Source organism: Balaenoptera borealis (genome assembly GCF_965194805.1).
Source record: "Balaenoptera borealis genome assembly, chromosome: 10".
NCBI lineage: Eukaryota > Metazoa > Chordata > Mammalia > Artiodactyla > Balaenopteridae > Balaenoptera > Balaenoptera borealis.
Genome location: NC_138874.1, coordinates 100,940,836 through 100,953,667, shown reverse-complemented (window position 1 = coordinate 100,953,667; position 12,832 = coordinate 100,940,836). Strand labels below are relative to the sequence as shown.

Sequence of the window (12,832 nt, the reverse complement as noted above, 5' to 3'; positions counted from 1 at the left end):
TTACCATGCCCACTCGTGGATGATAGAACCGTAGAAGATAAGAGTCAGAAACAGCCTTAAAACTCATCTGCTCAACCCTTTCTCCTTTACAAATGGGGAAAGTAAGGCCCAGCGGAACTAATGAGCATTTATATTATATTTAAATACTTCTAGACATTTATAATGAGGCATGCATATTAAGCAGTAGAGAGATTTTTTTCCTCAAAATCATCAACAGATAGAACTTATATTTTATTTCGAAGTCTGTTCTTTTCCACTTACATGAATGTGTCCTGGGACATTTATGAGCCCAGGTATTGTGAGTGCAGCTCTCCTCCACAGCGTTCTTTATACATGTTACGTTTGTGGTCCTGTTGGGGAGTCTGTTCTGCATGAATCTTGGGGGCAGGGTGGGAGGGGACAGGGTAGATCAGGCTCTCAAGTTTGACCTTGTCTTTCACTTGGGTCTTTTTTGAGTTATTTGAATACATATTGTGTTTCCTCATCCACCACCTTTGTGTACAACATTTACTGTAAGATAGCTTTTGCAGAGAAATTGTCTTATACAGGAAGAAACAGGTGTAGGGTCCTGACAAGCAGCCCTTCTAAGGCCTTGCTCCACTCGGGGAGACACAGCTCAGGAGCTCCCTCTGCAGGTGGGGCTGCATTGGGTGCTCTGCCAGTCAGGTTACAAGGTCTCTTCTTTCGTCCACCACATGCACTCATCAAGAGGGCGGGCGTCGGAACTCTTAGGGCTTGCCCAGTGGAGGGAGGCAGGTGATGCCGTGGAAGTGTTCAGCAGCTACCTTGTATGCTATTTTCTGTCTTTAAAAAAATCAGTGGAGGACAGTGACATTTACATTGAAATGCCTTTTCTTTCTAGCCCTGCCAGACGTTTTACCAAATTTGCCATGAAACAGTAGGCAGGTTTATCCAGTATGGCATTCTTATAGTGGCGGAGGTAAGAGGACATGCTTGCCTTTGTTTGCCTTTATTTAGTTTCTTGCTCTTCGTTATCTTTCCTACCAGCCACCTGAACCAATAATTCCGCTTGATATATAGTCGAGTCCAGATGAGATGAAGAGAAAAATAAGAATGGGGAGAATAAATGTCTTTCGGGACTGCTTAATATTTTGGTTGCTTTTGTGTAATGGGTGTTGTGTAAGACATATCTTGACTTGATTCCCTGACATCCAGAAGTCTGCCTTCCAAGATCAGCTCTTCTGCATATCTGTGTGCTTGTAGCTTGCACATGTGCATTTTTCTTTTTTGAGATTTTGTTTTAATTTTGGCACCTTTAGTACAGAGGGTATGGCCTGGGAAAATAGGTACCAATTTAGGAGAGGGAAGGGTATTTTATTTGATCTGTCTGGTGGCTTTCGCCCTCACTCTTTCTTTTTTCCCTCCCCTGCTGTCTTCCAAGTGATTTTGAGTTTGGAGAGGGCAGTGGATTGATGTTGTGAATGGCTAAACAGAGCAGATTAGGGGAGGGAATGAGAGAGGACTGCTTTGTCCGGGGTCCAGCGGGCAGGTGTTTGCGTGCCTGTGCATGTTTATTTACTCTCGGCCATCTCCCTGGCATAGCCAGATGATCAGGAAGATACCAGTCCCGGTCTTGCTGAGCAGCAGTGGGACAAGAAGCTTCCTGAACCTTTGTCTTGGCGAAGTGATGAAGAAGATGAAGACAGCGATTTTGGTGAGGAGCAGCGAGATTGCTACCTGAAGGTACTTGGGCGAAGAATTCTGGTGGACATGACAGTGATGAGTTGAGGCTTATGTCGCCACAAGTTATGAGGTTCTTATAAACTGGGACTCTGGTGACTAATTCACATTCAGCGCGCTCACAGACTAGCTGGGGTGCTTTCTGCTCAGTTAGGATACCGAAACTGTTTGAACTGAATTAATACCTTAAATTGTTCAGTTTGGGTATAGATAAATGGAAAAAGAGACAAGAGTCTGAAAATTCAGGAAGATGAACATCATAGATGACACCTTTCATGAGCCTCTCATCAGAATGCACAGGTGCAAACCTGTTGACCCACACCTGCACTCACTCCTAAAGAGGCAGTGGTTTTGTTCAGTCATCACTGAAGCAAGGCAGCACCGTACCAGGTATGGGAGAGGATTAATACTCAGCTGCCACCGGCCCAGTTGCTCTCTGTGAGTCACGCTCAGTCTTGCCGTCTCGCCCCAAATTGCCTACATCAAGCTCTTTGCCTTCAATTAAGACAAATCCTATCACAGGGGAAAATTTGATTTTTAAAAGATTGTCCCTGCTTTAGAAAAAGCAATTTTGTCTGATTTGTAATTTTAGAAATTAGTAATAATGACCCTTCTTTTCTGAATACCATAAGTGGATTACTCTCTTTGCAGCAGGATAATACCCCTAGTTTACACACACACACACACACAGAGGAGAGTCCAAATGACTTTTGGAGGTTTTCCATGTTGGGTATTATTAGTTTCGAGATGGGGCAGTGATCTTGCTTCCACACTCCAGAGAGGCTTGTCTGAACGTGCATGTTTCGGGGGAGGGGTGCAATGAGAGTGCCCACTGCCCAAAGCACCCCACCATCACCACCACCATTCCCCGCTGTGCCGGACTGTGGGCCCGAAGCCATGTGGGGATGGCAGGCAGCGAGGGCTGGGAGGGACTGAGATGATCTCGGGGGTCTCGGCATGTGGCCTTTTTGCGCACTTGAGTGACCGTCGAGCCAGGCTTCAAAGTCTGGAGGGTCCAGCCTCGGGACCAGCTATTTTCAGTGATGACAGTATGGCGTAATTGTGTCATTCAAGTATGACAATTTCTCCTAGGCAGCTGTTCAATGAACGCAAACCTCAAGTACTGTGAATGTCAGTGATTACAACAAAGAACGCATTTCAAAACCAGCAGTCATTTGCGGGGGCGATTCTGTGCACACGGAGTAGTAGGCTGCTTCCGTGTGGAGGCGGTGAGAGGCCGGCCTCTCGAGCCGCTGGTGCTCCGAGGGGGTTCCTTCGTCCCCCGGTGACTGGGTCTCCCTCCCTTGCCCTCCCAGGTGAGCCAGTCCAAGGAGCACCAGCAGTTCATCACCTTCCTGCAGAGGCTCCTTGGGCCTTTGCTGGAGGCCTACAGCTCTGCTGCCATCTTCATTCACAACTTCAGTGGTCCTGTTCCGGAGCCTGAATATCTGCAGAAGCTGCACAAATACCTAATAACCAGGACAGAAAGAAGTGTTGCAGTGTATGGTATGTGTGACCCTATTTTGGCTTCTTTTAAAAGCTATACACATTTTTCGATTATAGGAATCTGCTCATTGTAGATAATTGGAAAAAAGAATGCAAAATTATCCTGACCTCTAACTCCATAGATTACTACTACTACCTGTTTGGGTGTGTTATATAAATTGAATGATACAGATAGATATTCTTATGTCTGGCCTTTTTCATTTAACTTTGTAAGTGAGATTCATACATGTCGTTGCATGTAGTTGTTTGTCTATTCTTGTTGCTTTGTAGTATTCCATTGTATAAGTATTTACCACATTTTATTTATTCACATCCATCATTGATGGATATTTGGGTGTTGCAGTTCAGAGCTACTCTGAATAGTGCTGCTGTGGACATGTTTGAATGTGTCTTTGGGTGAACACAGGGACTCATTTATGCTGGGCTGTATAGGAGAATTGCCTAGTCAGAGGGTGTGGTGGGTTCAGCTGTAGTGGGTACTGCCAAGCGGTTCTTAAGTGCTGAACCAGTTTGCACTCCTAGTAGCAGTGGGTGTTTCATGTGCCCCCCATACTGGCCGGCACTTGGTACTGTCTGCTGCAGAAGAGGTGTGACTGGGGTGGGAGTAGCATTTTATACAGTTAACGGTTTAGGACTGAAACTACTTTGAATCAATAATTTTTAGAGCCATGAGGGATCTAGAGGTAATCTATCTGGAGATATCTAGTTATAGTTATCTAGAGGTATCTAGATCTCTCTATAGATAGATAGATACATAGACAGATAGATAGATGTGTAGGTATATCCCTAGATATATCTCTAGATTGCTATCTAGAGCTAGAATCACCTCACTTTATAGATGAGGACATTATTCCAGATCACATAGCTTGTTAAAGGGCAACCTGGGTTTAGAATTCTTTTTTTCCAGCCTCTAGACTTGTGCTCTTTCTGGTCCCACTGGTGTGGTAGTCATGTGTGCATCACTGTGTAGTTTAAAAGAATTTCTACACACTGTCTTGTTTGAGTCTTACAAAAATCCTTCAAGAGGGATGTTTTGGGTATTTCTCTTTCCCTTCCTCTTCTCTCTGTTCTTCCCTCCCTCTTTCTCTTCTTATCCCTCTCTCCTTCTCTTTTTTCCTTAAAAGATGACAAAGTAGGTTTAAAGAAATGGCAGATCCTTTGAGGCCTCACAGGTTGCCAGTAGCGAAAGGGAGCTTGACCCAGTCCTTGGACTTGCTCTGACCCTCTCCCTAGCCTCCCGCGCTCTTACTGTGGATATTGGGGGTTTACGTTGTTGCTGGGCCTAAACGTTTGACAGGGGCTTTTTCTTTCTCCACAGCTGAGAGTGCCACCTATTGTCTTGTGAAGAATGCTGTGAAAATGTTTAAGGATATTGGGGTGAGTGTCCCCTGCTTATGGTATAAAAGAGTGTGTTCACGTCTGTCTTCTTTCTATTTAGATCTAGTCTATGTGAGGCACCTTTGTGTTGGGCTGAACCCTGGGAGAAGCAGTTTCTGCTGGATTAATCATGCAGGCATTTCTGGGGATTGGGAGAAGGGGCACGTTGAAGGTGAGGCCCATCAGCACAGATTTATTTGAACGTTTCAGAATTTTCCTGGTTTTCACCTTCATTCCAAACGAAGGTGTCAGTGTGTTTCAAGATTCTACTACAGTTTTGATGGGGATGTTAATTATGCCATATGATTTTCAGTTATTTTCTTTTTTTTTTTTTCTTGGCTGCGCCGTGCGGCATGCGGGACCTTAGCTCCCCAACCAGGGATTCGAACCCATGCCCCCTGCATTGGGAGTGTGGAGTCTTAACCACTGGACCGCCAGGGAAGTCCCTTCAGTTATTTTCTTGTGCTTTTACCGATATTTCTAGAAGCATCCTCAGGTATCCCTTATCTTCACATATCATTTGGGACATGAGTTCCATGAAGGTACTAGTGGTCTTTGTAAGGGAATATTTATGACTTTATTCCAACATAAATTTAAAAATACAGTACACTGGTTGAACTCCACCCCAAAAACCCCACATCTGCCCCCATAACCTCCCCACCCCACACTCGCACACGCCTACTTGGACGTTTACTTAAAGCCCGCATATGGCTCTACGTGCCTTACTGCATTTTCTGGTCTAGGACACAGAACAGGGTTGGTGACAGAAATTTCCCCCCCACCCTTTTTGGTTTGTCTTTAATTTAATCTAAACTTTCTCTCTAGGTTTTCAAAGAGACCAAACAAAAGAGAGTGTCTGTTTTAGAACTCAGCAGCACTTTTCTACCTCAGTGCAACCGGCAAAAACTCCTAGAATATATTCTGAGTTTTGTGGTGCTGTAGGTAACTCCTGGCACGTCTGGCCAGTGACGAGTGCGGGATGAGTCCCTTGTAGGCTCCTGCCTGTGGCTCGAGAGTGGAAGGTGCCATCGTGTGGTCGGGCCTGACCTGTCCTGATGTGACCTCCTGGAAGACAAGTGCCTTCTCCCCTCCGTGATCTGTGACCATCGGACTCTGAGATGACACAGCCGCCTACAGATCACACTTTAGGGGCCCTCAGCCTCCGTTCACAGTTCATAATCAATAGATTACAAAATGAAATCACAAATGATTATTTTGGAGTTTATTAAAGATTTACATTTTAAGTATAACTGTTAAGGACTAATTACTGTGATGGACACAAAAATGTAGTTGATTCTAGAACTGAATCATGTGTAGTATACTTAATGCTGTCAGGTAATTTGTTGGTATATTTTCTGATTAATGGTTAATGCTTCCTTTAAAAATAATTGCGTCATCCATTCCCTGGATTTTGTTTGTTTGTTTGTGTTTTTTTGTTTTTATCTTTGTCAATCGTAGCTAAATTTTAAGTGGGAACACTTTTCATCTTAAAGTGCTTTACAAATGAATGGGCTAATATACATCACACCCAGGTATCACTGTGCTGTCTGTTGCAGTCAGATACAGAAAGTGTTTTAAGAGCTAAGTGAAGACACAATATTAGTTTAGGTCAGGAATAGAGATAATGTGACCAAACAGCTAACACCAGGAAATAAATTTGGCTGGCGAAATTCAAGATAAACCTGGCCAGAAAACTGACTTTGAAAACGTTTGTTCATATGAAAAAGTGCCATTGAGTTTTAAATGACCAGCAAGTATTTAGGAACAACTCCTATTTTATGTCTGTATCCCTTCCCACCCCTCAGGTAGTACCCGCCTCTCTCAGGTACAGCTGTTTCTTAGAGAGAGCAACTGTACTAACTTATTAGCTTGGCCTGATAGCCTGTGTTAAAGTGCCCTGGCTTCAGGCTACTGACCCAGTCCTCTCATGCCACGCAGACAGGTCGTGCCCTGCACGTCTTCTGGGTGGCTGGTACCCACTCACGTTGGGCAGAGTACAACCTGGACAGTATATGTGATAGCCCTGCGGACTGGCAAATGGTCGGAGGCATTTATAGATTTTTTAGCTTTGAGGAAGAAAAAAACCACAGTTCTTTAAAAATGTGTGTGGGTTATTTTCCTAAACCCCAATGCCACATAGTGGCAAATAATTATGAAAAATTGTTCATAACATGTAGGTGCCTTTTTGTGAGCAGGGATCATAATTGTTAGCTAATTGTGGTAATTATAGTGATTTCTTAAAAATCATGTAACATTAAACGTTTTCTAACAGCTTACTGTTCCTTCTCTTCTCTCCATGGTATTATGGAATAGGAATTTTTCGTGATGAATATTGCAGGTAATCTTTGAATTTAATCGAAAAGTACTGAGAATTAAGTTCGTGCTTTCATCAGCTTGGATTTTTAAACACTAATAATATCTCATGAATATTCTGTGTGTGTTGCAAGAGGGAAAGGTACTAATTGGTATTTCACATTGTATGAAACTTTTGAAACTCAGAGCAATAATGTCATGCTTTTGTGATTTTCTTCCACTCTTTTCAAATTCCGCGTTTAAAATATATGTTTTCTTTATAGGCGTTCACGTACCATTAAGCAGTTGTCAGTGTTGCAGCGTCTCTGGTGTGGAGCGGGGTCTTCCCCGTGTAGCATTCCATTTTCCTAAGTAGGATGGAGCTCTGTGTTTGGGGGAACAGGCAGGGAGGCTTATTTATCCCCTTGTGTGTTCCTTGTCTAGGCAAGCAAATATTTCACTAGTCTCTTTTACTCATCCGCTAAATTATAGACCAAGGATTACTCAGACCCTTTAAGTCAAGGTTGGGACTGACCTCCCAGTGGATTCTGCTGCCCCGCCTGTGACTTCTGCTAAGAGCTACTGCTGCACCAGCCTAAGCAGGGAACAGTGGCTTCTCTGGCTTTATTTTTCCCTTTCAGCTGGTTTGTTTTCTAGAAATCTACTCAGATGCTTTGGGGAATGCAATGTATGATTTGCTAGCTCTCTCGCCACTTAACTCACTGTGAGAATAAATATGCATGCTTTCTGTAATTAACTGGTGCTTTGAAAACCTTTTTTAAGGAAGACAAATCTCAACCAAAGTTCTACTCATCCAGACAAGCTCACCCTCGAGTTAACTTTAGCACAGCTCATTCTTGAGTGCCTCGTTACTAACGAACATCCATCAGCCCAGTAAGGCTTCCAGAGAGCACTGTTTTGCTAGAAGATTTATTCTTGTTTTCCAAAAGCGAGTGTCTTTCATGTAAGATGACACAAACTAGGTGCTTGTAAATAATTTACTACAGTTTACTCTATTGCATTTCTAGAAAACTGAAATGCATGTCCTCCAGGGGAAGACAAGCTGTGACTCAAGTTAAAAAGCAAACAAAAAGACCCAATAATAAGCAATGTGAAATTGCACTCTTTCAAAATGAGAAAATCCTAAGAAATTCAAAAGAGGGGAAGGAATTTTTACTCTCAAAATTTAAAGAAGAACCAAGGGAAAGAACTAGCATGAAGTGTGTAGAACTAGTAAGTTAGTACTGTGAGTCTTCCTTCTCAGATCTTTTAAGTCTCACAAAGCCACAAGAGTGAGTGGAGAAAACATCAGGGATTGCAATGAATGTAAGATTGTGGGATTTCCAATCCGAAGGGGAAAAGCATTTCCCAAAGTTCTCCGTGTATGTGAGCGCTCTGTGAGATCTTCATAGGTGTTTTGTATATAGAAAAAGTGCTGCTGGTAAAATAAATTTGCACACGGACCCTCTTTCCTAGAAACTCACAGTGCACTTGAGTGCAGTAAGGGCTCAGGGCCTGCCAGTACCAAGCCCGTTTAACCCAGCATTTCCCAGTCTGTGTGATCCCAGGGCCTTTTTCCCCTTTGGGACACCTATGGACCTCTCCTTAGGGTCACAGAAAACATTTTGGGAAACACTATGTTAGGTAGTTCTGTAAGGGGTCAAAACAACAACTGCCCTGTGGCACAGAGGCAGAATTTGCATATGCGTTTTGTATGATCAAATGTTACATTTCATGGATGTGTATTTCCTCCCCTGGAGACAATAAGCACAGAAAACTATAGTATAGGTGGTCAGAGCTCTTTTCTTTGATGAAAGACCAGCCCTTAACGTATCTGGGTTTTTCACCGAAAGTAGCAAAGTTAACACTAGGATTAATTGGGATAAAAAAATTAAGATTTTAATTCAAACCTAGAAGAAAATATTGCACAATCGAATGCAGCTTTTTATCCACAAATAGTTCTAGTGTTTAGAAACGATAGGACTTACCACTGAGGTTTATAAGACTTAACTTGGATGTAAATCTGTTTTTTAAAACACATTTTAGGAACTTGAGACTTAGCATCTGGCGTTTCAGTTTAATACAAGCTAATGATTGAATTTGAAAGAGACTTTTGACTTTATTTCTAAACATCTAAAGTTCTGAAAAGCCTTGATGGAAGGTGTTAAACTATTTGCCCGTTGTACAGAGAAGTGTCAGATTGTTATAAAAAGATTTATTATAAAGTACCATGTGACGCTGTGAGTGAAACTTATTTGGAAACATTGATTTTTATGCTTGTCAGTGTATTGTAAGAAGCACAGAAGTGTAGTTTTGTTTTAATAAACCAAAAAGTGAATATATTCTGGATGTCTTGCATTTGTAGTTAAAAGTTCCCTACATAATTCATTGTACGAACGGTTCTTGTTTGACTTCACATAGGCCTTTATTAAAATGCTTATAAGAAATAATCTTACATAAATTTGTGAACCTACAGTGCATGATTTTATTATTGACCCAGAGCTCTTCAAATTTGATCAAGCATTTGGGGATGTAGATATCTACAGCTTGGCTACTGCCCTTCTCAGTAAATATTCACATCACAGAGAGATTCTTTGGGTTTCTGTAAATATTCCTTTAAACGTGGTGCTTCTGATATATTTTAATATGTTTAAGTTTATAAAAGCATGAACTGAAGTCTTAGGTTTTTCCCACTAGTTCATGATAGTTGCTCAGAATAGTTTACTTTTTTTGACAAGTAAGACAAGTATTTTACTAGAGCACAGTTTTCTCTGGATGCTTTGAAACTGCTCAAATGCAGCCTTCTCTCCAAAGTGTGCCCCCTGGAAAGGGTGTTAAACAGGTGCCTGGTGATGCCATCCGTGCCCTTTGGGTGCATGACAGTGCGTGACAGGGCTGTGAACCTGCTCAACACCCAGGATCAACCCACCTGTTCTGCACCAGCTTCTCGATCTGAACTTTGTACTGTAGCCCCTTTGATTTCCTCTGGGATGTTGTTGCCATGACTATGCCCTCACCCTTTGGTGTATTCGTTCTTTCCCTTGCGTTAGCGACTTTCTTGCTCCTGCCAAACATTGCCTTCCCTTCATCAAGGCAAAATTCTAACTTTTACAACCACTCGTTTTTAAGTGGATATTAATTTTGAAGTTTAGTCTTTTTAATGTTTAGTCCTATATTCACTAATTGTAGTCCTAGTTATGCCCCTTTTAAACACCTTACAGTCGGTCCGGTACACACCTAACTAGCAAAATTCTAATGTACAAATAGAAAGGCATTTTCTTAATTGTCCACAGCATCTGTGATGTCCACGCAGCGGCCACTGCTTAGCCGTCTCTGGATGCCAGCGTAGCTCCTGCGTTGTGTGACCTGTACCACAAAGCTTGGCGTCTGGGTGCTTCTCAGCCCTCAATCTAGGAAAAGGAAGCATCGTCCAAGTTGTGTTCTGTGTGTGGAGTTTATATAGCCTTTCAAATCTGTTGTTGTTATTTTTAAGAAAAGGAATATAGCAGAGAGAGCATGGGGTTTGGGGAGCAAAAAACTTAAGATTGAGTCTGGCTCTCGTGCACATGCTGGAAGACTTTGAGCTGGTCGCCTCACCCCAGTGAACATACATGGGTGTCCTCTGTGTTGTGTGGGGACAACAGTGGATTTTTTTTTTTTTAATTTACCACTGTTTTCTTTCTTTTTTTTTTTAATTAATTAATTTATTTTTGGCTGTGTTGGGTCTCCGTTTCTGTGCGAGGGCTTTCTCTAGTTGCGGCAAGTGGGGGCCACTCTTCATCGCGGTGCGCGGGCCTCTCACTATCGCGGCCTCTCTTGTTGAGGAGCACAGGCTCCAGAAGCGCAGGCTCAGTAGTTGTGGCTCACGGGCCTAGTTGCTCCGCGGCATGTGGGATCTTCTCAGACCAGGGCTCGAACCCGTGTCCCCTGCATTAGCAGGCAGACTCTCAACCACTGCGCCACCAGGGAAGCCCACAACAGTGGATTTTTGAAGATGAAATAAGGTGGAATGAATGCAAAAGTGTTTTGTAAGCTTAAGAGTGTTGCAAATGTGTGGTATTTGGTTTTCTCGATTTCCTACTTAGGAAAGAAAATGTAGCTCTGAAAGGGAAATTAGGAGTCACGGGGTATCTGGCACCCAAGTTTTACAGAAGAGGACGTCACTGGTGCTTGCACAGTAAGTGATGATAGAATCTAGAACAGAAGCAGCATCGTTCGACCCTCAATTCCACCCCACTTCAATCCCACCCACTTCAGTGGGTGTTCTGTAGGAGCAGTTCCACGTGTAGATGTATTTCTACTGTATCTGTGGGAAGGAAGGTGATCTCCGCGTCTTACTCTTCCGCCATCTTCTCTCCTCCCCAATCCCACCCACTTCAATCCCACCCACTTCAATCCCACTTCAATGACCACCAGCCAAATGGAAGGTGGACAAGAAAGCAAAATGATCAAGTCCCATCCAGTGAAGTAGGGACCATCCTTGTGTTTGGTGTCGAACATGGCAAATTATAGGTACATAAGGTTGTGAAACTGGAAGTTTATTGGCTCCAGCAAAACAATGCGCTTGACATGCTGGTACCTGGGACTTCTTTATGGGTACAGAGTTGGGCACTGCGCTAAGAACTTTCTATGCATCACCTCAATCCTCCGGGGGTAGGTACAATACTATTAGCCCCATCTTACCACTGATGAAACTGAGGGGTGAAGCAGTTTGCTGAAGGCTTCTGCCAAGGCAGAGTGCAAATTTGCTCTCCATCATGGTGACACACTTTTCTCTGGGGTTTGCAGATTCTGCCCTTGTCCTGGAACAGCCGACAGGCACAGAGGAATAAGGCAGAAAGCAGTATGTCTCATCAGGACAGGGGGAAAAGGACGTAAGGATTCTTTCCCTTCACTCCACCTAATTTCCTCTTGAAAAATCCACTGTTAAGGGTGTCCTTGTACAATTCAGAGGGCAACCACGTCACTATGGTGATGTATCCAGCTCAAAGGATTTCTCAGAAGCCCTCCTACACTGTGCCCTTTGCACAGAGCTAAGCAGGAGGAGAGCTTTTGAGGTTGAAGATGGCTAGAACTTGTCGCCACTTACTGTGGATGTGTCACGAGGCAGAGCCAGAATTCAGCAACGATTAGCATATGTGTTGGAGGGGATCACGGATAGGAAGTGACCATTGGTTGACTGGAGAGTTAGACCCCGGCAGCAGGAGGCTCCTTACCCCCTCCTCTGTCCTTGGAATGTATGTGCTGCTTACTATTCCCATGCTGGCAGCCATTTCAAGGATGCAGCCTTGAGAGTAAGGTGTTGCCGAGACCAGCTCGACTGAATACGTGACTGAACCCAGTTAAGGCCTCTATATAGACTTTTAAGATTCTAGCTGATGGCGGCAGAGATCTACTGTCTTGCACCGCCCAAGACAATCCTCGTAGGTAAGTTCCCTTGCTTATTAAACCTGCCACCTACCAATCTGGAACAGTCTGCCTCTTCCTCTGTTCTCTCCTTGCCCTCTGTGTACAGGGGCCAGTTTGCAAACCAACAATGTAATAGTATTTTTATGAACGTGTGTGCCGGGCACCACGCTGATCATGTAGTAGGGGTCCTAAAGACCCTAAGAGGAAACTGAATGTAAGCTATTTCTCATGGTCATCTTGCTGGCAGGCTGTGGGGCTGGTTTCCAAACTTGATCTTCAACACTGCATTTTACAAGGGCTCATTGGAGGCACTCAGCCTCCCCAGTGGGTCCCTGTCTGGAAGAGAGAACAAATAACACTGGAACAGAATCTGGAGGTGGCGTTTACTTGGGAGGGGTTTTGCGCACAAGGCAGGCTTTGGCTGGGTTTGTTCTGAAGTCTTCCACTGTGTTCACTGAGTTGGAAAAGTCTCTGCCTCTTGTGCAGAAAGAAAAGGGGGCAGTTCCACCCTGGCCTCCCACACTGCAGGCCGCAGTCCTGGCCCCTC

General features: G+C 43.7%; 1 protein-coding gene across 6 annotated transcripts in view; it reads left to right on the top strand.

Annotated features, from left to right (window-relative positions):
- GPAM (glycerol-3-phosphate acyltransferase, mitochondrial) overlaps window positions 1-9,218 on the top strand; it is a 67,649-nt gene extending 58,431 nt beyond the window's left edge. For 4 of the 6 annotated variants that reach the window (XM_082408294.1, XM_082408293.1, XM_082408292.1 and 1 more), the window contains 5 exons: window positions 863-940; window positions 1,564-1,704; window positions 3,018-3,207; window positions 4,526-4,584; window positions 5,410-9,218. In XM_082408294.1, coding sequence (XP_082264420.1) covers window positions 863-940; window positions 1,564-1,704; window positions 3,018-3,207; window positions 4,526-4,584; window positions 5,410-5,526 — 585 coding nt within the window. In that variant the 3' untranslated portion in view covers window positions 5,527-9,218. Of the gene's footprint in view, window positions 1-862; window positions 941-1,563; window positions 1,705-1,900; window positions 2,092-3,017; window positions 3,208-4,525; window positions 4,585-4,951; window positions 5,389-5,409 lie in introns of those variants that run through there. The other 2 variants (XM_082408295.1, XR_014249252.1) reach the window with 2 other exon arrangements.
- Window positions 9,219-12,832: the final 3,614 nt, after the last annotated feature.